At 41.8% G+C, this 26,093-nt stretch overlaps 1 protein-coding gene across 1 annotated transcript; it reads right to left on the bottom strand.

Moving 5' to 3' along the window:
* Positions 1–8: 8 nt before the first annotated feature.
* On the bottom strand, positions 9–24,949 carry csrnp3 (cysteine-serine-rich nuclear protein 3). The gene is made up of 6 exons (XM_080478019.1): positions 24,681–24,949; positions 22,986–23,020; positions 7,395–7,563; positions 4,266–4,525; positions 3,075–3,371; positions 9–2,977 (listed from the first exon to the last, which is right to left on the bottom strand). Exons 3-6 carry the CDS (start codon positions 7,555–7,557, stop codon positions 1,850–1,852), a joined length of 1,848 nt encoding a protein of 615 aa, XP_080334145.1. The 5' UTR covers positions 7,558–7,563; positions 22,986–23,020; positions 24,681–24,949; the 3' UTR covers positions 9–1,849.
* Positions 24,950–26,093: the final 1,144 nt, after the last annotated feature.

The raw sequence follows: 26,093 nt of genomic DNA, 5'->3' as shown, positions 1-26,093 counted from the left end.
CTTTTTTTAAGATAGTGAAGCAATTTACCCAATACAGACTTTTAGTAAACCACAATAAATACACATTTCAATATATCATTCATAATAAATACTGAAAAAAACAAATACAGGATTCCTAACTGGATGCAGTGTTATTATATGTAGCCTTGCCACACAGAATGCTTTGGCACAATTAATCTGTATATAGGCTATAGTGAAGCCACTGATTGCCTGGAAGCAGTCCGCGCGCAACCTCTCCCACCAAAGTGCCACGAGAGGTCCCACGGAGCCACCGAAAATCCCAGTAGTTAAACCTTCTGATTATAATGAAGTTGCAGATATTTGCAAGCTTGAAAGAGGGGCTGTTTTCTGAATTCATGCAGAAGCAAGGAGCTCAAGGTAAAGAACTCCAGTACAACAGTAGTAGTATTCACAAAAGTTATTGCAGTCCCTCATTTGCCGAGCTTCACGTTTGCCTTTCAGTAATTTTATAAATATGCATTAAAATGTTATTTACACATTTTTGGTAAACAATTGCTTTTCATATCTGGCTGTCATGTCATTTTGATGGCTTACAGGACTCATGTTGTCTGACTTTGTACTGCTTCTAGGTAAAATCACATTGGGAGGAAAAAAAGGCTCTGATTGTCAACCTTGAAGATCTGTTTACCCCGTATACAATTACTAAAACTGGCATATTCTTTAACAAACTCACTGGTGCTTTAAAAACATACATTAAGTGCTACAGCAGTCGATTAAAGGCTATCTTAGTCCACTTTGTTGAGGTTTTTCCCCTCAAGCGAGGCAAGTGTGTTTAATGAGCGCGTGCACTTCAACAAAGCAAAATCAACGTCTCTGTGGGATCAACATCTTGGATGTTAAAAAAGTGGAGTGTGTATTACACTGCATTCAAAATCAGAAAGATAACCAGCACTGACAAATTGTTTGAATCAATGTTTTCTCTTTAGTGATGTTACATTTCATGTTCAACCATGTCTGCCGATTGTATGATAATCATATGGTTCTGTCATCTCTGAGCGTCTCATAAATATATCCTTGTATTAATGACGCGCTTCAGAGAATAAATCTTTCTGCTGACACATGCTAATTATGAGAGGGGGGGGGGGGGGGCACGTTTTTAAAACCAACTGCATGCCACTGGACCCCTACACATCAGTGCAAAAGGCTGTGAATTGATTTCGACATGTCCATTGATATTCCAAACGTACAAATAAGTCTCAGGCTTTTTCTTTCATGCTTTTCAAACCATAGAAAAGCATGTAATAGTGACAAAAAGAAGAGAAATGAGCATTATGTATCGAACACATTAGTCATATAAAACAGTGGCAATCTTTTTCCCAAATGTCACTAAGATTCCCAAAACAGCATGCGTATTGTTATCAAAACATTTACAATATATAAGTATACACATAATTCAGAAACAATAAATAACTGACAATAAACCTTTTTTTTTTTGCACATTTGACACATACAATAGACATAAAAAAATCCCATCTACAGTACAATATCTGCTTAAAACTAGAACTTTACATCTGAAATTACAGGATACACTGCACATCATGACATAAACTATGTTTCAACGTTTCAGTTCAGCCAGTCTTCTTTGCAGTTTAACACTTGCTGTCGTGGAGAAACTAGTTCCTCATAACCATTTTCTTCATGAACCTATGGCTTCATAGTTACAGACGAAAACATATGTCAGAGCTGCAAATTGCTTTGAAATTTAAGGTCAGATGATGCAAAATAAATCAAAAATAAGAAGGCCATATCCATGTTCTCCTAAGATACCACTAAGTTAGGCTCAAGTAAAGACGTAACAAAGAAAGAACACTTTAAAAAGGGAGGCCCACTAAATGGCTGCGACCTCAGGGCAATGGTCTGGTAAAGGGAGGTTCTTAGTATTGTTTGCTAGTAAGGTCAGGTCAGAATGTCCATTCAGACCTGATCCCTGCGGCGGCTCGTCAGCCGTCATACATGAGGTGTGACTACTGTAGGAATCCTGCTTGTTATTGTTCAGGTAGTTTTGAAACTGTGTCTGGTTGTGGTTTTCCGGCTGCTCAGCAAACGCTGCTTTGGACAAGATCTTCTGATCGGGTGCAAAGCAGGTCGGAGGGGTGGAAGGAGCCCCACCGCTCAGAGTAAAGTGGTGACTGGCCGCGTATTGTCCCTCAGCCTGATTCGAGTAGTCTGTGTACTGCTCGGCAGACACGTTGAAGGGTCCCTGGGCTACGCTGCCGTTGGTCGTGTTCACTGGATCGTGGAATGCTAAGGCTTCCCTGTAGGGTTCACTGGCTTGGGAGATTTGGCCATTGGAGATGGCGCCGGAGCTCCCCAGCTGATAGTACTCAGCTGGGGAAGAGTTCATTAGATAAGTGTTTCCGTTCATGTGGTTATCGCGTGCTACGGGCTCATTATTGTAGCACAGCACGGACGACACCTCCGGATGAGAAACTGGCGGCGTCGGCATGCCGTCGTCGAAGTTCTCGGTCTTCTCCCCGTCCTCGTCCCCCTCCTCGTCCTCAGAGTCACTGTTCGCGAGGCTCTGCGTGCTGGAGTCAGACAGCCCACTGCAAACACTGCTGCTGTCCTCCTCGTCCTCCTCGTCATCATCATTCTCCTCTTCCTCCTCCTCCTCATCATCATCCTCGTCCTCTTCCTCGTCTTCGTCGTCCAGGGGCTCCTCTATCTCCTCTGGGGCTTGCAGGTGCATGCTGGCCGTGGGAACGGCGTCCGACAGAGAGTACTCCAACCTGTGTTGTGACTGAGCAAAAGGATTTCCGCCTCCCAGGTCATTAGATTCACTATGGTAACCGTTGGTCGGGGACGGCTGCTGCTGCTCACGACTCTTCTCCAGCTCCAGCTTCATTATTGTGTGCAAAAAATGGGTTCGAACGCGAATGGGGTTAAACTCCACTCTGCCCGTTGAATTGCTGCAACCTTCTTTTGTACAGCCGCATGGAAACGACATGCGGTCCACCTAAAAACAAAACAAAAAATCCAAACGTTACCACTCTTCTAACCCTCACCCTGTCGGCTCGCAGGCAGGTAAAGGGGTTGAGTGTCGAGGGGTTTACCTGGCACTTGATTCCTGCGATGCTGCAGGCACAGGTCTCTGGGTCACAGAAAACTCGGCAATCACAGCCACAGTCCTCCCTGGACATGCGAATGGCCCGAAGTTCGTGTTTCTCATCCACGTCTATCTTCTTCACCCCAGAGCAGCGCAGCAGTGCCCGGCGCTTTTTAGTGGTGAGAGGCTGCAAGAAGAAGTACTCGTCTACCTCGGTGTTGTCCAGATCGATGTCGTCGTCAGAAATGTCCTCTGCTGTGAGCGTGTTGGCCTCGTCGGACTCCACTGTGCCGTTCTTAGTCAGCTGAGACAAGGTGGGGAAAAAGAACACAAAGCAGTTTTACACAAATACTGTGTCTACATCTGGTGACCAAGAACCTATAAAAGAAAACTGCTTTACTGCGAGAAGTCATCTCAAGTTATGTACAGATAGACACTTTGACGAGGTGCAGAAGCACTATGTAAAAGGCCCACTTAATTGAATGCTTACAAATTAGGATTAGATTCAATAAGTTGCTGTATCATTTTACTGGTTAAGGCAGGTAAAAGCCAGTAACTATTTGAAAGAGCAACTCCTCTGTCACATTTATTTGTATTTCCTAATAATTTCTTATTAGCTCATTAAGTTCAGATCAGATATGGGCTGTATGTGGACCTCATCTCCATTCTGTGCGGCTCGCTAACCAACTTCCATAAATCAGTAAGTCATTGGTTTCACAAACGATGGAGGGACGTTAATTCAACCCAATTCTAACCAGATGTCGATTGCAATTAGTTAATAATTCATGAAATAGGAGAGATGATGAAGTATCAATACATGGGTGAATATCTTTAGAACTTCATTTACAGATATACAGTTACATGTTACTGTGGCCCTCTGCAAGTGAGGGTGATATTGTGGCCCTCACAATAATGTCTGAATTTGATGGAGCAAAACGCCCTTTAATCCGGATGTTGGCACTTTTTGGAAGAGTCAGAATTTTAGAAAGCAACAAAACAGCTGAGACAAACTACCAACAAGCAGACAACTCTGCAGACAAGGTAATGATTATATAATGCTGCTCATACGGGTAATGTGTACAGTCGGACATCTTTCACATTCTGTCAGGAAGCCCGAGCTCACTTTGGATCAATTAAACAGGGATTTTCTTTCAACATTCCCACACGTCCAACAACATAACAAGGAAGCTTTCTTTACCTTCAGTTTGATTGAGTTGAGTTTCTCCTCCTTCAAGTGGTCTCTGAGCATGTCTCTGTGGATCCGCTCCTGCTCCAGGGCAAACTCACCCAGGGAGTACTGCCTGACCCAGCTGTGCCTGTTGGACATGCCCAGTGTGCTGCCGCCCTGGCTGGGCACGCTGGTGAAGCCCTGCCGCCGGCTGAAGTAGTAAACCGTCACCTTCTCGAAATGCACCCGCCTGGTCCGCAGGCGCTTCTCCCTCTTCAGTATCGAGTCAGCTGCAAAGAAAGATGGAAATGTTAAAGAAGAAGGAAGAAAAAAAAAAAAAAAGATTCACACCGCATATGATCGCCATTTTTGTTGTAAAGTGTTTCTGACAATTCATTCATCTCATGTCGGATGAATTAAAGCCCCAAAAGCAAATCGCCACGTCAAGTGCACTTAAAGTACTGTTGATTTTTCTCTTTAACATTTATATGTTCTTTTATGTTGGAGTACAACACTTTTATAGCCATGTAAAGCCTGTTAAGATAAATGACATTCTCCAGCGAGTGCGGAGTACAGTTTTATATTGTCCTTAAATGCCAGAAAGAAAGAAAAAAGAAGAAAAAAAAGAGAAAATCTTCTCTTGTCAGCTTTACAGCCGGCTCCAGCATATCTTTTTTGGTAAGGTTCTCTGCATTTCTGTGAGCTTCGACTTGGCATGCTCGTCCTCAGCGTGTCTTTTTAAGGAGAGCGGCTCTGTAAGGGGGAGGTGCAAAGAGGAGGGCAACGTTGGAGCATAAATAATCCCCTGCCTGGCCCAGAGATGAGGAGTGTGGGTTCAGGGAAGCGGTGCCCCCCTCCCAATCAGACAGACAGGACAAATAGAAACCATCTGGTTCCAGCAGCCCTCCTCCCCATGCATAGGGGACAATGCATTTCATTACAGATGTAGAGCTGTCAGGCTGAAGGCACTGAGCAGAGCCGACTTTCATTATCTACAAAAAGAAATGAAAAAACAGCTTGCTTCAGGTGTCAAAACAATTAACAGCAGCAAAGGGCGAGGTAATCAGCTTTCTATATAAGAGCCTATATGAAAAAAAAAAAAAAAAACATCTTACAGGTTTGTTTTTTTTGTTTTTATATACTCATGCTTTTACCCTTTAAAGGTTTCAAGACCCTCAGAAGCGAAACTCAAAACAAACACATTACAGATGTCTTCCTCACCCCAACAAGGAATGTAAAGTAAAGCCACTCAGGACTTCACTGTTTTATCTGTCGGCCACTACAGGCACACATCCCCTCACAGGAGTCGCCTGCCTCATCCGGCTACTGGCGGCTGCAGCTGCAGCTGACACCGAGGCCAAGTGCAGCCTCCAGGGACGGAAAACACTTATGTCTCAGCTCCATCGCTGCATTCAAGGAGGCCCTGTCACCCAGTCTGCGCGTCACTCACACAATCTGCATCTCTGCATCATTACGACGTGCATTTAGTGTCGACGCTGTGCTGAACTCGACCGGAACCATTTAAATGAGAAAACGTCGGATGGAATTTGTGTGAAATGTGTTCAGTTTCCTTCCATAAAAACATTAAAAACATGTCATTTAGATGTTACTACAGTAAGTATCTGACTGTGTTAGTGTCATGAATAAATACTAGAAATAATCTCTTTCCCTCATGTTCCCTTTCATATAAACTCCTAAAATGAGTCACTTATTACTTTTTCGCCATTTTAATCTTTAGAGCGTGTAGAGGACACATAATGTGCGTCTCATTTATCTTCCATTAAAACTGAATTCCCCCATTAAAAGTCACTTCAGGCCAAAAATTATTAGGGAAACTTTCATAAATGTAAATTCATAATTCAAAGTGGAACCGAAATATTCAGTCTTTTGTCTTTATATATCAAATTTCTGATTTCCGATGTGTAATTGTTGCTTCATTTAAATCATCTTTTACACACACATATATATATATACATATATATATACACACACACATATAATTTCTTTTTTTATGAAGATATTATAAATATATTATATATATATATATATATATATATATATATATATATATATATATATATATATCACTTCACATATTAGCTTTACCCTCCTATTTCTGTTTTTCATTTATTTTTGTTGGCAGACATATCCAGGTCAATAACAAGAATTTCTCCTTGACCTAAATAAAAGTTGAGTAAAATATAATTAAAACCTACAGTATGCTCACAATGATAATCAAATGCATTAATGTGCCGAGAGAGAGCCAAGTAGAATAACTTGTATTTCGTAAGACTGTATGAGCGAAGTGGGCAAGGTCAGCTTTTATTTTAGTGGGCTCAAAATGTTCAAGTCCAAGCTCAAAGATGAATTATTTATGAACTCACTCAAAAATGATCTAACCTTTTAACCCTTAAACTGGATTAATTATGATGGTTTATTGTGGCATTTGTTGGCTTATGTGAATATTTGCTGCTTTTCCATGTTCAATGTGCTTCAGCCGCGTGCAGTTGTTTTTACTAGAATGAGACAGTGAAAATATACCACCCTGACTGCTTCTGAATAATTAATCACCCTTAGTTGCTGCACTAGCCTTTGCATCAACCAGTAATACGTCTATTTTTCAAACAGCGCTATTTAATTAAAGAAGTTATATAAGCAGATATTTTGGTCCAGACAACAGGCTCGCGTTTAGCTGCTCGTTGCTCTTAGAGAGCTCTACAGCTACATGTACAGTGCCAGCAGTGTTTCACACACAGCTTGAGACGGTGCATCCGCTCATTCATCTGGCTGCGCCTGTATGCTGATGCTGTTCCTAATGAGGGAGGCTGCCTGTGCATGTTTCCCCTTTATTAAAGCACTAGACTCTTAGCATCACTCAGCCTCCTCTCCTCTCCGAGGCACAGCCGCCTCTGTATAGTCATGTTGTACTTCCTTATCAACAGACATGCAGATTTGTTTCCTTTGACCTGCATCCTGCTCCCACAAATTCAGTCTGGCTCCGAGTGCTAGTTCCATCTTGATTAAAAACATTTTTCTTTTTTTCTGTGCTTTCACTTTGTTTTTTCCTGGAGATGAAATGATGACATTAATCTTACTGTCAATAGCACACACTTGACACACTGAGCACTATGCATGAATTTAAGAGACAGAGGCACTCACGGGTGAAAGGGCCTGAGGCGGAGGGGTTGACACTGTCGCTGCTATCCCCACTCTCACTGCAGGAGACCTCATCATCAGACTCCCGCACGGAGGAGCACGGGGAGGAGGAGGCTTCCACCTCCTCAAATTTCCTCTTCAGTATTCCACTCATGGCCCGCCGCATCTGCACCTGAAACCGAAAGACAGCAGAGGGGCCACACATTATTTAATATCCAGGTTAGGACCTTCCTAGTCCTCAACACACTTAATTAGCAGTGGCTCCCTCCTCCCCCAACGCCCACCACAACCACCGCCACTGTCACTCTCGCACACACAGTCTCTTCCTGCTGCTGTCCCAGCTCCCAGGCGCTCCCCGGGCCATTGATCACCTTGGCACAAAGAAGTGGAGAAGGAAGGAGAAGGCTGCTAATTACATACTACGTCTGGCTCACAGAAAGTTAATTCTACTGTCTTTGATTGAGCAGCTGAAGCAAAAGACAGACTAGACCGACTTGTCTTGCTCTGTGACCTGTCATGGGGAAAATTATACAGGGTACAGTGAACGGGTATAATCCACATGTCTGATGATTACATCCAATACCTGCGTCATCAAACAGACAGAAAAATGACAACACACTGGCTTAAAGCTTATTAAACAGAAATCATTGAAAAAAAAAGATATATGATATATATATATGTAAATATAATGCACCAGAGGTCAAATAGCATTGTGACAGATATCCAGTACCTGTAACGATCTTATGTTAAGTCTGATGCGATACAGTAGACTGGTTTTGTCAAAATCAAAATCAAATCAAATCAGGATTATAAAACATCAATGGGTTGTCGGAATATGATCACATTGATGCAGCATACTTTTCATTGGCAGCTACCATAGTGATGAACATTTGAACAGCAGCTCAGGGCGCAGCAATGTTATGCACACTTCACAACAACAAAAAAAAGAAGAATCTGCATATTGCTCCGGCTAAATGTTGGTAGTTTGCTCTTCTCATGGAGGTTGTTGTAACACAAGTGTTAGAGACCACTTCAATGTCAATTGAGAGGGTCCATTAACTCAGTCTGACTGATGATGCAATTAGAGAAATAAACAAGAACAAGCTCATCAGTCAAATACTCTACACTAATTGCTGTTACACTGAAACTGGCTCTAATACAAACCGCAGCACAACTACCAAACAGTAAATCATTTTGAATACTGCTTTTTTCTCCCCATTGTCAATAATATCCTGCTGCCACTCAGCACGCAATGGAATGTATTATTGGAGGAATTGTTTATAATATCAGATGATGACATAGTAAAGATGGAATGCGTTTAACTGCAGAGCCTTGCTTCCCAGTTTTTAAAAGCAGTTGCTGGAACATGTAATGTCACAATTAGAAATAGGAACAAAAACAGTCCTGCAGTTGCACCACGCGGATTGCAATGACTGGCAGCTTTTCCCTCGTTGCTTTCTGTCTCAGAACCTGGATTCAGTAAAGACAGCGTGCGTCTTCACCCAGTCCCACTCTGTCTATCTGCCAGAGCAGCTTGTGGGGGTGTTCCATTCACAGACAGCCACAGCGTTTCATCTGGGCTCCGCTATCAAGTCATTACAGATGCAAATGCTGCCTGAGAGACACGCTGCCTGAAAAAGAGGTGCAACCCAGAGAGGACTAGTGCTGCCAGCAAGAGGGTCATTATTCTCAGGAGGCTGTGCTTGTTCAGTGCAGTGACACGGCATTGCCAGCATTTGGAGAACCTCCAGAGTCAACAACTCTACCTACAACCGAGGAATGTGAGGCATCCTCTATCAGGGAGAAAGTGGAGGAGAGAGGAGTCACTCAGGTGTATTAATCTGCAAGAGAAATAAGAGGCTGCACCCTGATCTTAGTCAAACCCACAAGTGAACTACCTCACAAAGCAGCGGAAGATCAATGTAGTCTCTTCTGAAGAAATGCGACCAGAAAAAAGTAGATCAAGATTTACATAATCCTGTTTTAAGAGATTGGAAATGGCAAAAAACCTTGGTGTCATTGAAAAAAAGAGGTTTATTTCACGACGCATGTTACAGAACAGGAGTGGAAATTTCCACCTAAAAAAATGACCTGAGCAATTTGATCCCATTTCCTAGTGAGGGTCCTAATCAGAGAGCATTGTTGAAAACATATTATTCATATGTTTAGCCCTCAGCTGATGCTGCACTAGGCTTTGATACCAAAAGTGGTTTCCATGGTGATTCTAATGTACTCTCACAACTAGTGCTTTCCCATATGGCAGTGAGTCCCGTGAAGCATAATGTGTATGGGGAATGATCACAATAACACACTAATGTTAGGCCAGATTGGGCTAATATCTTAAAGGGAAGCAGATTTTCACAGAATGAAGCATTACCAGGTCATCTGCATCCCGTTATGAAAAGTTCAAATCCAGCCACGAAATGGGCATGACATCATAAACCACGGAGCTCTGGGTAATCTCGGGTGAACCTCCCTCATCATGGCTAAATAAAAAACACAGATTGACGCTTGTCTCCAACAGCTCTTTCTTTGTCTTCATTGTTGCCTCACCACTAATCACGGCTGGGCATCATACACTATGTTACAAGGGAGAAAATCCCAGAGAAAATAATGCAGCAAAAGCTAGCTTGGAAAGCCCCTCCCTGTGTTTGCCTCTGTGTGCACACACACATCAGCTGTGGAAACCAACTCTTCTCTTTAATCAACTGTGCTCACGGAGCTGGAGCACGCTTGCATTAGGAAGACAATTATTTTTCTCTCGTCATTCACAAGATTCCCTCAATCACAGTAAACCCATCTGACAACACGAGGCTCAAAACACTCATCCCAAGTGATGCCAACAAGCCGATGGCATCTGGAGCAAGTCATGACACATCAGTCCTACAGTGACCAGTGTGTGTGTGTGTGTGTGTGTGTGTGTGTGTGTGTGTGTGTGTGCCCTCACAGTAACAACTGACCTGTATCCACTGGCAGAATGTGACTCCTTTCACCTCTTCTCACAACAATACAGCCACCCAATCACAAACGTGGCTATTCAAAAAAGGTGAAACATGATGAATGACGAGATTCCCATTTTGTTTCAGTCCACTGACTTGCACAGACCCCTGAGTTCCACGGGGATTGGAAAAAAAAAAGGGTGCAGGAGTGTGTGTGAGAGAGAGAGAGAAAGAGAGAGAGAGAGAGAGAGAGAGAGAGAGAGAGAGAGAGAGAGAGAGAGAGAGACTAGTAATTTTCCAGCTCTGACTGCACTGTCCGTACCATATGCTTTATTGTTGCAAGACGACAGTCTTTCTCACTTTAACTCCCTCTCTGTCACTGTGTTGCTCTCTCCCTCTCTCTCTCTCTCCTTCTCTTTGGCCACACAAAGGCTCATTAGCTGCAGCTGGCTGAAAGGCAGGAGCCTGACTGGAGCAGAGTGGAGCAGAGCAGAGACAGCCTGTGAGATCACATGGGTGGGGGGGGGAGAGGGAGAGAGAGAGAGAGAGAGAGAGAGAGAGAGAGAGAGAGAGAGAGAGAGGGAGAGAGAGAGTCAGGCGTGCCTCTGCTCCTGCTGTCTGCAGATATTTTTACCAACATGAGCTGGGGAGGGGAGGGGGCAGGCAGGGGAGTGAGGAGGGAGAGGTGTAGTGGGGGAGAAAAGACAAAATGTTGAAGAAATTGATAAGGGAAGGTGGTGGTATATAAAAGATGTAGGGCCGCAGGAAAATAGGGTGATAGGGTATACCAGAAATGTTAGGAGGAGGGGGACTCAGAAGGGAATAGTGGGGGGGGGGGTTGTTTGGGGGCAGAGAGGTGAAATAGAGAAAGACCGGCGATGAAATAGAAATAGGGACAGATGCAATGCCAGAAACAACGTGAAGAAAGAAAGCGGTGGCTGAGAGAATAAAAGCACCAAAATAACAGCCCAACTTAAAGGCACAACACATGTAAGTAAATATCTGACACAGCCTCGAAAGCCCTGCCTGGAAATGTTTCTGTGAAGACACCGTCTACCTGGAAGAGGCTGACTAGTAAATATCAACATTACCGAGCTCGTCCACAGGAAATAGGATCTGTCAGGCCTCTAGTAAATTTGCTCACAACACTTCCTATGGCAGGAAGTTCTGCTGAAGAGTTAGTGGAGCCTCAGCTTGTGTAGCCAAACGGCCATGATATCATTCTTGCACTCAATTGGATCGTATGTCAACATAAAAGGTCCAGTGCTTCCTCTCGCAGGATGGCGTTAAGCCCGGAGGCTTGTTTTCAAAGCTCTATCACAGTCATCACAAACAAATGACACAAATGGCGCATACACACGCATTACATATAAAAAAAATGCGACAACAAGGACACAAAACTCGTGATGAGAACTGGTTACTTAACACAGCTTCGTCATAAGAATCCCTCAAAACGCTACACATTCAGATTTCACATTTCCAAGTAGCCATTATAGAGACTGACAGTGCTAATCATTATATTTAAATCTGTTTCTTTGTTCTTTAAGACTACTTTTAGTTGCCACTGCAACGTTGAGCATCCTCACCAGTGGCCTCGCTGAACCTCGGCTCTACAGCACCGCACTCCTCCTCCTCCTCCTCCTCCTTTATCTCTGTCTCCTCTTCCTCACACAACCTCGCTCTTGTATACTTTACATCACAGTTAAGCCAGAGAGACACATTACAAGGCAGAAATACATCCAGTCCATCTTGTGCCTTCAGAAATCCGTATGAATTTCAAACAGCTTTTTAGAAAACACATCACAACAGTACGGAGCACCTGTGCTCACACTGCTCTTAATTCTTTATTGGTCCTAATGTCATTCTTTCATCATTGTTCTCAACTGTGAAGCAATTTGAGCTGCATTTCTAGCAAATATCTGTAAAAGTGTTAGTGGTAAAGGGTTTATATCCCTTTATATCCCCTGTAACTCCTTAAGATTAATTCTATGCCACTGAAATGACTCCTGCGTTTGCAAACAATGAAGTCGAAGCACAACTTCTGACTTCACTCCGACAGTCTCTTCTCCAGAGATTTAATGACAGTTGGTCATTATGACTGAATCGGACGGAACAAAAGAACAAATAAGCATTTAAACACAACTGCAGCTAAACAGACTCTACATAGAATCACAAGGGCTTGTTCAGTTTAATATAATCCAGTAAGATAGCACTCCAGTATGCTGTTGCATTGTATTCTGGAGCTACTGAATTGGTCTGGCTCGCTCCACTGCAGCCCACCCACTTTGGTACAGCCTGCTCTGATAGACAACAACAAAAAAATACCATGTTCATATTCAATATTTCCAAAGAGGTTTAATGACTATTCATCATGACGCATTAAAAATGTGTGTCTCACTTCACTTTTAATGTTACATGAAAAGGTTGTGCTGTCATTCTGTTAGTGTGTTTCTGTTATCTATTGCCTGAAAACATAAATACAAAATATCAGGACTTAGATAGTATGCACGTCTAAGTATACCAAGTAAAAAATGTGAGCGGAACAATAAAGAGAGCGACAGTACATGCCCGATTGCAAAACGACGAGCCAAACTAAATTTCCTGATTTACATAAAATGTAATTTAGGCCTTTATATATGTTCCAATGTATGTAAAATATTTATTTCACTGTCAAATAACATAAACTGTGTGTAATCTAGCAAGTACCTGACGTAAACATTATCTTAAATTGAACCACTTCCACAGCATTACTACAAAATGCTTATCGTATTCAGATAATGGTCTCAGATTGATCTCTGAATGTGTTTCGTTTCCCTGTTGTATTGCACAAGATGGTGTAGTGGCGGTTCGCCATCTCCACCTCTGTGTGGAGTTTGCATGTTCTCTTGGCGACAATATCCTGGAGATGTAAATGTGAGTGAGTCGGACTGTCTCTGTGTTTGGGCTGTGATGGACCGGTGGTCTTTCGCCTATTATCACCTGGGATAAGCGCCATCGCCTTGAGTTGGGTGAGGCAGTATTGAAAAAGGATAGCGATGACAAAACAAACATTATGCCTAATTTAACATTCGCAAAGCTGAAAATGGACCGAACATAATTGTTTATGATCCCGCTGTGGTTGTCTTTGTTTTTGCCTTGTGATGGACTGGTGACCTGTCCAGATCGCACACCGCCTTCAGCCAGCTTCCCATGACTCTGAATTTTAGAGAGAGCTACAGAAGATGGACAGATACAGAGAAGGACATTTGGAAAAAAATCTGATCTAGATACATTTAAAACAAAGAAGAGTCTAGTCAGCCCTTCTTTTTGAAACAAATCTACATTTGTAGTGCATTTTGAAGGTTGTGTCTACAGAGCTTTTTACATTACTGACCAATATATATTTTTATCTGCTCGTCTTTACTAACTCTTGCAATATTGCACTATAGTTCTTTTGATGCAATGTGAAATCTTTACCATTACCGTGCAAAGGTGTTTGTGTTCTTCAGAATGGAAGGTAAATATATATATATATATATTACAATGCAACAGAAATGTATTGTTGCATGTTGCAACATAATGCTTACATGTATAAAGACAAAATAAAATGAAACAATCCAAATAAAAACACCTACAGTTCTATTTATGGATAAAGATATCCACATTTTTGTTGTGAAAACACACTTGTGCCTACCGAAGCCTGCTGATATCTGTGAATCAGGATTGTGATTTATTAAAAAAAAAAAAAAAAAAAAAAAAAGTCTTTGTATTTTAAGAACTGCTTGTTGAACTTTACTACCGAGCTCTGAATTTTAAGATGGCATTTATTAGGCAGGAGTCCAGGAGCCACTTCAGAAATTCAATGGGTTTTTCCTTGGCCCAGGTTACACCCATCTATCAAGTTTCATAAAAAAATAATGTGGCTGGGGGTTTTGCTGTAACGCTGACAAACAAACATGCTCAAACAAAACTACATGATACCACACACACACACACACACACACACACACACACACACACACACACACACACACACACACACACACACACACACACACACACACACACACACACACACACACACACACACACACACACACACACACACACACACACACCTTTTTGTTCAACCTAGTTGTTATCCTAATCACTTTCCCCAGATCTTTTGATGAAATGTGTTATTAGACAACCTCATTTGCATTCTTTTAATGATTTCCCAATGAACAACATCACACATACATTCTTCCCTATTACATAAAAATGCAGAACATAAGCTGCAGAGATGGCATTTGTTACACCATTACGCCAGTGACGGTGACCTATATTTGCTCCGACTTCAAGAGGCTTTCTTATCGCATTGAGGAAAATTGAAGACAGCAGGCAAAAATAAACAAAGGAACGTTTGCAAGTAATATATTTTCATTTGTGCAACCATAGTATAATTGAGGTTATCTGTGGTGAAAAGAAACCCCACTAAAGTCATTTCTGTCATTGTCCTTTAGACATTAGTAACATAACGCCAGCGCGTTGAGGTAAAATAGCAACATCCTCAATCTGCGTTTATCGAGAGTTTTCAGTTATTTCACTCAAACATTAATCCGTCTGACTTCATGACAACATATCAGCAACTCTTTAGCCACATTGGCCATGAATCACAGCCTTTAATGAAAGAAACAGGACTGAACCGAGGATTAATCACTGCACCCACCTTGTTTATCACCTTCAGCACAGTCGTTATCCCTCCAAACACCCAACACAGCCTTTTCGCAGTATGTTCAAATTTCATACAGAGCAGATGGTAAGTTTATCTTTTTATTAGGTTATGGACCAAAGCGTCTCCATCATGCATTCATCAGCCAGACACTGAGGTATACAGATCAAAATGCCATCTGTCGTCGTTGAGGACAAGATCTGCAGAAGACCCCTTTGTCCACTGTCAGAGCCATGAGAGACAAGTAGGCAGGACTCAAACACGGTGAGTGGAAACAAGTATGTTCAGACTGTACCGTCCCCACACCAGTGGTTCACAGCTTGTCTCTCCTCCAAAGCCGATACTGGCACAGAAATACATCATCACATCAGCTATGCAAGCATGGCCAAGTCCAACTACCGTTCCCTCCCCTGCTGCGTGGTGCAGCGGCCCGAGCCACACAGACAATCTACACACCTTGCACACAGAAAAATCTGAGGCACCTCCTAAAATCAAGGACATCCCTTCGGAGAGAGATCAACAAATGTTTGTACGGTATACAAAAAAAACAAAAAAACAATGCAGACTCGGTTTGAGCCATAAGCAATCCAGGGCAACAGCTCGAGTAGACTGAATGGTTAAAATCGGTTGGCATGGATACTCTATCACATGCTAACCAGCACACAGTTCTGTTTTTTGAATGTCAGAAAAGGTATGTAGAAATATATCTTTCATTTTTAAAAAAATACAAAAAAACAAGCCCAGGATAGCTTTTTGAAGAAAATTTAAAGTGCTGGCCATCTGAGTGATTCATAACCAATTTTGCAGAACATGTGATTGACAAATTACATGTTTTTCGTGGCTATATTTTCACATTTTAGGCGACTGAAAAACTGTGCCATTAAGTTTCTTCAATGCAAGATGGATGTCTGAAAGCCACAATCTGAGGTAGTGCCCTGCTTCTTCCTGTAAAAGCTGCACAATGGGCATTTTGCTATTTGCTATTTTTTGTGCTCTGGGGCCTAAAAAGAGATCCCCTCTGGCTGAGCAAGATGAACAACTGCTGGCTTCCCTGACAAATCATAACAAGTCAGTGGGATAAAACAGATCATGAACATATCACCGATAGGTTTTGAGAGTTTGATTGGAATTAATGGATAACATGCTAATCATACAAGGGGATCACGTGACGAGACGGGGAGAAAGAGAAGGAGTAGGCCAAACACACACACACACCACCTGATTAGCAGGACACCGAAGACGGGAGGAGACAGTTTCTTGAAAATAACATCTGTTGGTAACGACCCTCCCTGCATGTAGAAGAACACGCACCGTTGTTAGGATGTCAAACGTGTCATTTGATGAACAAATGCGCTGCAATTTCACCCATTCCAGAGGCTCCTGTTCCTGGAACAATCAGCATCCGGCCAATCAGCTTTCAGAGTGGACACAAGCTGAGGTGAGATGGTCACAAATTAACCCTGAGCGAGCCTGAAAAAAACAAAACTCAAGAAACTCAAGCTTCTCTCAAAGGTGAGTGTGCTAAAAAAAGAATTTAATAATAAAACCAAATGCAAATGACAAGATCAGATTGGAATATTGGCTGATTAGGTCCAAAAATAACGCGTGTGCAAACCACTATTTCAATCCCAGATATTTGACGTAACTTCAGCTGAACTTAATGAGTGACTCAGACGGACCCACGCAGCGCTGACAGCTCAGCTTTTATGTCACAGCAACGCTACAGTGATACAACTATGTGCAAAATATTAAGAAAGGACCCAGCAAGTATTTTTTTATTTGACTAAGCAGCAGGCTGAGGGTGGCTGACACCAACAGGCGCAACAGACTCATTTTGAAAGGTGATGCGGCGGGGGCGGATATGGAACATATGCGAATGGAAGTATTTAAATTGTATTCAATTCAAGTGAGTGTGTGGTTATTCGCTCCCTTGTCACGGCTCTGTGATTAGCAACCTGTCCCGGATGCACCCTGCCTTCACCCACAGCCATCCAGAATCAGCGACCCTGGATTGATTAAAGTGTAATAAAAGATGGATGGAAGTACTAATTGTGGAATGTGTCATGTGGGGGGGGGGGGGGGCACGGCAGCCTTGATGTCAAGCATTTTGAAAACTGGACACAATTCCTGAAGACACAGTGAAGATAAGAAATAGGATGGCAAAAATTGGACTGACAGCCAGAAATGTGAAAAATGACCATTAAAAAAAAAGAAACTTATTTATATTAAGTTTGGTGAGGAAACAATTTGTACATTGTTTTCTGCGCGTATCAGTACATTATGGCAGTTTATTATAATAGAGAAACCATGTTAGGTAATACGTCTTGTTTTTACAATTCAACAAAACAAAACACACTTATATATATATAAAATTACATTTTTCAAAGCTAGAAATATTATCTTAAATGTACAGTATACTATTGTGAAATGATGTAAACTATTGATCAAAGTATATTGTGACTAAAAGTTTGTGATACAATTTCATCGCACAGTCTATGGTGATATCAATAGATAGTGAGTGAGTAAATGAAATACTTGCACTCTTTGACAACATAAGAATAACAACTGCTAAACATGCATGTTGCAGCGGGAAAAGGTGGAGCAGGTATGGATCGAAGGGAGATGAGCTTCCTTCTGCTGTCTGTGTCCACTAAATGTCTATGTCATTCAATATGGCTGACCAGCTCACTGACTGCCAGCATTTCCACAGTGACGACACACACATTTATACAACTCAGACAGCGAGGCAGATCTCTTCATCTTAATTCTCTTCTTATTGAATTATTTCGTTTACTGCACTGGACTCTTCTTGGTCCACTAAAGGTGCATTCCAGCGAAATCCAATTGATGGAATCAAGAGAGCAAAGACAAACCCTGAAACCACAAAAGCTCCTCGGCCGTGCGGCCGGTCTGGGGTTGTGTTCGAACTCATCCATCACTGGTGTCACACTCAGCCATAAACGGCAACCTTGAAAGAGAGAGAGCGAAAGCTTGGCAGCGAGAGAGAAATAAATAGATAGAGGCAGGGAGAGAGAGAGACTCGGTCTCAGCTGGACTCCCCCGAGGAGAGGCTGTGGCCTGGATGATTATACAGCTACAGATGATGTCAGTGGAGGATCCCTGCCACTGAGAGAGCACAAACACACTGCTCACATATTCATTGACACTGTTTTGTAGAAATGGTGAGGCCGGTTAATAAATTATACACGAAAAGGCCACAGCAAGAAAGCGTTTTATGAGGGGGTCAGGGGGCCATCTGCCTTAATCCGTATGTGCTGCCGTCATGTTCCGGGAAAATATAATAAACATACTGTATTCATTTGCTACGGTCTCTCCAGAGCATACGCACACAGATACCACAGAGTAAACATAACTACGTGCAATGGATGCTTAACATCAAATAAATGGAAACAAAGAATGAAGGGAAAGAATTATTTTAGATCGTACAGTAATTTAAATAAGTGTGTGTGTGTGTGTGTGTGTGTGTGTGTGTGTGTGTGTGTGTGTGTGTGTGTGTGTGTGTGTGTGTGTGTGTGTGTGTGTGTGTGTGTGTGTGTGTGTGTGTGTGTGTGTGTGCAACAACAAGTACAGAGCAGTAAGAAAATCCTGTGCAATAAAGGTCAGATGGAGAAATCATGCAAAGGAACAATGATAATTGTCAAATAAATATAGTGATTTCCATTCCCAGCTTTGAAGGAATTACACAAGGATATGCACAGGGAATAATAATTTGAAGAGAATCCACAATTAAACACAAAGGAATCCATTTATGGGAATGTTGCGACATCTACAGATTTATGCAAATGAGACTTCACATGCGCTCTGTACATTTGTTAACTTGCACTTGCCTGAGGCTGCAGACAGATCTGCTCCACACACATGAAAAGGAGGGGTGTATAGGAGAGAGAGAGAGGGAGGGAGGGAGCGAGGGAGAGAGGGGGAGGGAGTGTAGCCCACTGTTCAGCACTCAGCACACGGAGGAGCTGCAGCCTGGTGATGCCTGCTGCAGCCACTATTCTGCAGCTACAGTACAAGACCAACACTGGGAATCATTGATCTGCTCTTCCTGCTCACAGAACAATGGAGGGAGCAGGTCTCCCGATTAACCACGTGGACACAGGGAACAAGAAAGTGGCTACTGCTGAAATCGCACATTAAAAAAACCCCACACAAATTCTTGCTGTAATTTCTGAATAAAAGCCCAATGAGACGGGGGAAACCAGCAGTCTTCTGAATTTGTAAAACTGCACTGTGGTAAATTGCTAATGAGAATATTCTGGCAAGAACTTGTTGAGAGCCGAGAGCTTGTGAACTTGTTTGGCTCCAGACAAGACGGTACATTTGCAATACAAGGTTCACACCAAGCAACATGTTTTTTTTGGGGGGGGGGTTTTGTATAGAAACTACACGCCTAAATAGAAAAGTAATCTTCAGGAGGACATTTCATGCAACATCTTAACCATCTTTGTTGTTACAAGCGGTGATCAAAATCCTCCAAAGCAAACAAGTGCGGGCGAAGACGCTCCCGCATTCAGACTGATGTTTTGATTTGCTGTAATTCAAGTCTCACACTGTGGAGGCATAATCAGGTACTCTCACCCTCATGTCAATCACAATGCTCACCTAAATTATTCATGCCTCTATATTTTATTTATGACTGTATTTTCCCATGCCACCTGAAAGTTCGCAAAAGCCGGGTTTTGCTGGCAGAGACAGAGCTGCCAAAGCATTTCACAGAGACGGGGGTCGCTTTTATCTTTCACACAGGCTGGGAAAGCTGTGGGATGTGGAGTTCATATTCTGCAGACAAGCCTTATCATTTATATATAGCCAGTATCATGTTGAGATCTTGAATAATTTTTTCATATGCAAAGCATTCACACTGTTATCGGAGAAAAACGGTGAAGTAGGCCAGCTTTGCATGTGACTACGGTGTATAGTGAAAAAGCAATATAAAAAAAAGAAAAGAAAAATACACACGCATGACACATAATGGACCCTGATAGGAATCTATTGTTAACCAGAAAACACACTCATTTCTGGGAGTGTTGTCCAATGTGTTGTTATGACAGATGATATATATAATTGGAGACTGCCTAAAGTAAGATTTGCTTTATAATTCTGATAAAAGTCTTGATAAAATGTGATTATGGGAAAAACCCAATCAAAGTTATGCTTCGTGCAATGATTAATTGGGATTATAAGTGAGTGAATTAGTAGCTAATTTCCACCTATAGATGATAGGAAAGAATTAAATTGCCTAAGAAAAAGCCCAGTTTATATGTTACCATCTGTAGCAACAATTCACACTATAAAACATTGAGAGCAATAATTAAAGTTGAACGGAAACGGGTATTTGTTTTTAGGGTTTTATTTCTGATTGGAATCAGTTTTTTTTTAGAGAAATGATGCTGAACACCATAGATAACAGCAACAACATTAAGTTTAATAGCGGCTGTTTTTATTTACTCTTTAATGATCCTCTTTCGCTTTGTCAAAACGGCCGTAAGACATTAAATAACCAGACCTTTAAACTGAGCCGCTGCTTGATAACCCAAGATAAACTTCCCCTACATGGACCTCTATTGTGCACAAATGAATCCTCATTGACTTTAATTCCCGCATACAAAATTGTTTTGTCAAATACTTTTGTTACTGCAACAAAAGAAACGGTGTTCTGTACATTGAAGTCTGCCAATCAATGGTAAAGCACTGTCAAGGAAACAAATGGTTTTGGCCTTTAAAGGAGGTAACAAATCCATATTCTGGAGTGACACCGTCCAGACGCATCGCACATGCTCTTTGTTCATCACCGTTTTACCAATTCTAGACGAAAGCATCTTGAACAACAACGCGTCTTTTAGGCCGCTGGTTACATGACAGTAATTAACAAATGAACGTATTAATATACAGCTATGTTGAAATAATGCGGAAATGAATCCCGTGTTGAAAAAAATAAAATAAAACACACAGAAATCAGAACAACCTCATTTCATTTGAATGGCCGAGCTTTCATTTGCCAGATAAAGCTGTTATGTGATCGTTTACCATGCACTGACAAATAAAACTCATTAAGCCAAAAAAAACAAAAAAAAAACATGGCTTTTTTTTTTTTTTTCCCTTGACATCTGATTAGCTGCAGATATACAAAAGATTCCAAATAGGTGTCATGGCAACATGTGAAGAGAGCACAATCCTGGACCGTGAAAGCCCGGCGCCGCTCAGCCAGGAAGGAGCCAAAGACACAAAAAGAGTCACATCAAAAGCTCCTAAATTGGAACCGTGAACCCTGCTGAGACACACAAAACAGCGATGTCATCTGAAAGGTTGATATCAGTTCGCACGCTCAATGGCGCTCTATATTTCATAGATGCTTGCAAATTACATAGTGTTGCTGAAGAAAAGTGTCAAGGTGTTAATATATACAGTGCCGATTAATGGCAAGCATATTGAAATTTTCATGTGCGAGGTAGATTTAACGTGGGTTTAATTTTTGCTATTGTTTATAGGGTTGTTTTTTTTTGTCGAGATGTAAGACTGTTCCCTTTACCTGCCTGTGAACATATTGTCCTACTTTAAATATGATAAGAAATTACTCTATTTACCCTAAGAGTCAAAGACGTTTCACACAACAATGGAAAAAAATTCCTTCCTGGAGTGACCCGACATATACATATACACACACACATATATATATATATATATATATGTATATATATATATATATATATATATGCTGGTTTTCTGCACAAGACTTTACAATCTGACCTTTAATCATTAATCTCGCTCGATAAATGTCTGTGAGCCTGCAGGTCAAGTTGAAAGCCACAGATTCTTGTTGTCCTCACATAAAAGGAAACCAAATAGATTTATCTGTGAATATGAACCTTTGTGTGCAGGCGACTCACCCACACCAGCCTCCTGCGGGGAGACTCTTCACCGGGCTCAGCCACAACACCTTCCCTGTGAATCTTTAATGGACTACATTTACTGTTATCAAGCTTTAGCCATCTGCGCTACAGTATGTAACACCAGCATGACTGGATCACTTATTCAAATAAGCCAGCTTAATGATGCAGCTTTTTCACAAGTAAATACAGCTACTTAATGTTTCAATGTCCTTTAACTCCGTGCCACATGTACTAATTAAATTCTGTCTCCTCCGAGAACTGGGTGCTGATAGATTGAGGGAACAGATGGATTGAGGAGGAAAAATACACAGTCACAAGAAGAGAGGGCCCCTCTCCTCGAGCGCACACACTACACACTACACACTACACACACACACACACTGGTCCCCACCTTTCAGATCTCAGGCACAAATATGGAAATGGCCGGGTGATTGTATGTGCATGGTGGTCGCATGCTGGAGTGCATGCTCGCACTCAGCGACTGACTGTTGAATTGCCTCTTTTTTTCCCCTCTGACAAAAGGGCCGACCAGAGGAGCAACAAAGAAGCCAGCGTTGGATAACGGTGCAGCCATAGTCAAGAGTGCGAAACCTGACGTCCCACAGAAAAAACATATCCACAACATATAAATACACCAGCCCAGTAATGACTTGGGAATCAACGGAATGATAAAAAAAAAAAATATATGCTAAACTATTTGTTTTTTGTTGCCTTCATATCTTCTTTGCTCACACAAACAAACTATCAAACAACATAGCCCAGAAAGAATATGCCCCTTTTTCCATCATTGTGATATCAGAGGCATCTCAGTATAATCCAGTGAGGATAGCACAGCTGTCTGTATTGACAAAACACTGCCGTCTGCATCAGCATCACATCATATCATGTTATCAGACTGTCTTTGGAGCATCGTGGCAACAGTTGTGCAAGCTTTTGAACACAATCTCATAAGCCGGGATGGTTTCGGCATGGCAATGTGTTGTGACTATGCTAAATGACGGTTCAAAGCGGCAAAATAGAAATTAAAGGAAAATTTTGCAAGTTTCAGTCTTACCTTTAGAAAGCTGTGTTATGCTGCAACGACGCGCTCTGTGAGGAATAAAGAAGAGAGACGTAACACGTATTTATTTATGTAATATAAAAATGACACAAGGGACAAGTCATAAAGATTATACAATGTGTGGCTGCGACATGGGGTTTTATGGTGTTTGTTGTATGAGCTTGACATAAAAAGATCCCAACAAATTGTTCCGTTATCGTACTTGGGGAACCTTGCCATTTCAGCAATGACATATGAGTGATTGACAGAGCTTTATCTGGATCTCTTTGTTAACCACTCTACCCATTTTATAGCTGAGGGAAGAGGAGGGGTGGGGGTGGGGGTGGGGGGGCGATATTCCCCAGGGAAAAAAAAAAGAGAGGGCAGCCTCACTGCCTCCTCTGCAGGGAACTAACTCTCTTCCCCCAGTGGTCCACATGAGAGGCCAATTGGCCATATACCAGCCTGCTGGCTCACACTAGAGCCGTCTGTGTGAAACACGTGTGTTCTCCAAAGAGTACTGCGCCGTGGCACGGTAGCTGTGACATGTCTGGCTTCGTGTGATTTCACAGATATATATTTACATCGAGGACTCATCGCAGTTCAGGAGCAACGTTCTTCCCAACAGGACAGTGACTGGGCCGGACTTGGAAAATGGTTAGCATATCAACCCTTACATATTCTCACTTTTTTCTTCTTCTTGAGAACTCTTAAGATTCACATTTGTTTTAGTGCAAAAGAGTTATGTTACTGCTTTAGCAAAAGCTGAACATAAAACTGAGATGTCAAGAAAAACATTTTGCGGATTTGATGGTAAATCTACTTCAGTAACAGTAAGGTAGTTTTCACTGATCTCTCAGCTGTTGTTATATAAACCGAGAGAGAGAGAGAGAGAGAGAGAGAGAGAGAGAGAGAGAGAGAGAGAGAGAGAGAGAGAGAGTTATCAAACACTGTTTTATTAACAAAGCAATCTAAAAAAAATAAATGAAAGCACATTAACATTTGTGTTTTCTTAGTAATTTGTACAACTTGCAACGTCATCCTGTGAGCCTGAAGGTACTCTCAGCCTGGCCAATTCTGGCCTGCAGTCCGTATGTTTGACACAACTGATATAATAAGAAAGGTGGGATTTTGAGCACAAATGCAAGGAAACAAGTCATAGAGTGATCATTTTTTTAAAGCGTTGAACAGGACTCCCAGAGAGCTTCTGGGTGGAGACAGGGGGAAGACACATTTGGGGTTTTGTGGGATGATTTGTCCCAGTAACACCTTTCTGTCATTTCATTTTTAAGAAGTCCTAACAGTTGCAGACTATATTAGCAGATCTTTTAAAAGCCTTGCACTAGCTCTAGAAGAGTTAAGCTTTTAACAAGGCAGATAATGACAATAGTAATAATAAATTAGGAAGAAAGAAAGGCTAAAAATTCACCCCCCCCCCCCCCCCAAAAAAAAAATGCATGCGCAAGAAAAACTTGACATCTTGGAGTCGCTCTCCAATTTTAATGATACCTGGTTGTATCAGATGTCCAGAGCTGGATGCTCAGCTTAGTTTGACCATTGGACCATTGAGGTAACCACACAATAGGCCATCACACAGATGTTCTGTCACTTATTGATACACAGAAGATGAGGGGGGAAAAGGCGAGAAACAAAGCTCTGGTGTGCATGTGTCACATGCAGACCCGGCGACCTGTGATTGCTCAGACTCACCATTCATTTCCTTACGATCATCAGTATCCAGCCAGTGACGCGCCTCTCAGTGGACTTCTCAGTTTGGCTCCAAAACCTCCCCACGGACGTTTTTTCCTGTGTGGAAACCTCCCTCTTCCTCCTCCTCCTCCTCCTCCTCTTCCTCAGTGACACCGTGCACACCGGCACCGGGCTCCGGAGCAGCTCTGGACCTACCGGCACCACTGTCGCATGCAGCAGTGCCTGAAACGAGCCGCGCTCCTTCCGGCTGCTCAGTGCTCAGGAACAATGGTGCAGCAGCGGACTGACAGAGTCGACGGACCACGTGACTCCCCCCCCGTCCAATCAACGGGTCCGCAAACCAGGAATCAGCCGCAGAGCGTGGCTGCCCACACGGAGCCGTGACGCAAAACTCTGCGTAACACCGCGCGCGTCGATGTCAAGAGAATCGTGGCTTAATGAATAATGGATCAATCATGACTTTAATACGTCTCACCAGGGAGGGGGGTCTTTAACCCTGAACGCACGTGTGTTAAAAGACCCCCATTATTACTCAAAGTAAAGCCACTGATAACCAAAAAGGCTCTGTTTGACTGAAACACGCAGAAAACCCTTTTTATAAAACACTTCAATCATGTTCCACCAGTAAATATTGCGCACATTTCTTTGATAAATTCTCCTTTAGGAGTTTAGTGGTCATAAAAGGTAAACTTTCCTAACTTTTCTGCATTTTCCCCACTATAATATAGCTGTCTCTGTAATTAATAGTTTTTTTCATAAAAAAAAATCAAAAATCAAATAAAGAACGTTACATATACTTGAAAAACCGTGAATTTCTGAAACACCCATCCCACCATCAAAATTAAATCAGACACCTTGGAAATAAGCAGATAATAATGTATAGGACCCAGATTAGTTCATCCAAACAGCTCTTGATCAAATCGATAAGATCCTTAACTTTTGGTTTTCTCAATGACTTTTTCAGAGGTAGAAAGTTCAAACAAATCACGAGTCCATTCTGTCATCTTGTGGTGATCATGTGAAACTGCAGTTCATTTTCAATTGAATTAAGAGACCAAAGTTATAGGAGCTTCTCTACATATTGTAATTTCATTGAAAGGTCTTGTGTTTAGTCAATTATTGCATCACTCACAACATTTAAATAACAACGATTTTAACTATTTTATCTGTGATAAAAGAAAAACTTAATATGATCATGTGAAATACTTGAATATTTTGTACCACAACTGTGATTTTTGTCACTTGTAAGCAAATATGTTAGAATAAAAGAGAAAGGCTTTACATATTAAACTACATATTAAAATATACGGAAGTTTCACTGGAAAAATAACTTTTCCGTTGTGTTTTTTGTTTTATATTCACCCCTGTTTAGACATATCATTACCATGTGATATACTGTATAAGCAATGATTG

Source organism: Lipophrys pholis, assembly GCF_963383615.2.
Source record: "Lipophrys pholis genome assembly, chromosome: 13".
Taxonomy (NCBI): domain Eukaryota; kingdom Metazoa; phylum Chordata; class Actinopteri; order Blenniiformes; family Blenniidae; genus Lipophrys; species Lipophrys pholis.
Note: the sequence above shows the minus strand (reverse complement) of the source record. Positions and strands in the feature narration are given on the sequence as shown.

What these genes read in the sequence shown, in the direction of transcription:
- csrnp3 (XM_080478019.1), bottom strand. Translation starts at nt 7,557, where the DNA reads ATGCGGCGGGCCATGAGTGGAATACTGAAGAGGAAATTTGAGGAGGTG. An exon ending in TCAACTCAATCAAACTGAAG is followed by an intron (nt 3,372 to 4,265) that starts GTAAAGAAAGCT and finishes ACCTTGTCTCAG; the next exon opens with CTGACTAAGAACGGCACAGT. An exon ending in TCGCAGGAATCAAGTGCCAG is followed by an intron (nt 2,978 to 3,074) that starts GTAAACCCCTCG and finishes TTTTGTTTTTAG; the next exon opens with GTGGACCGCATGTCGTTTCC.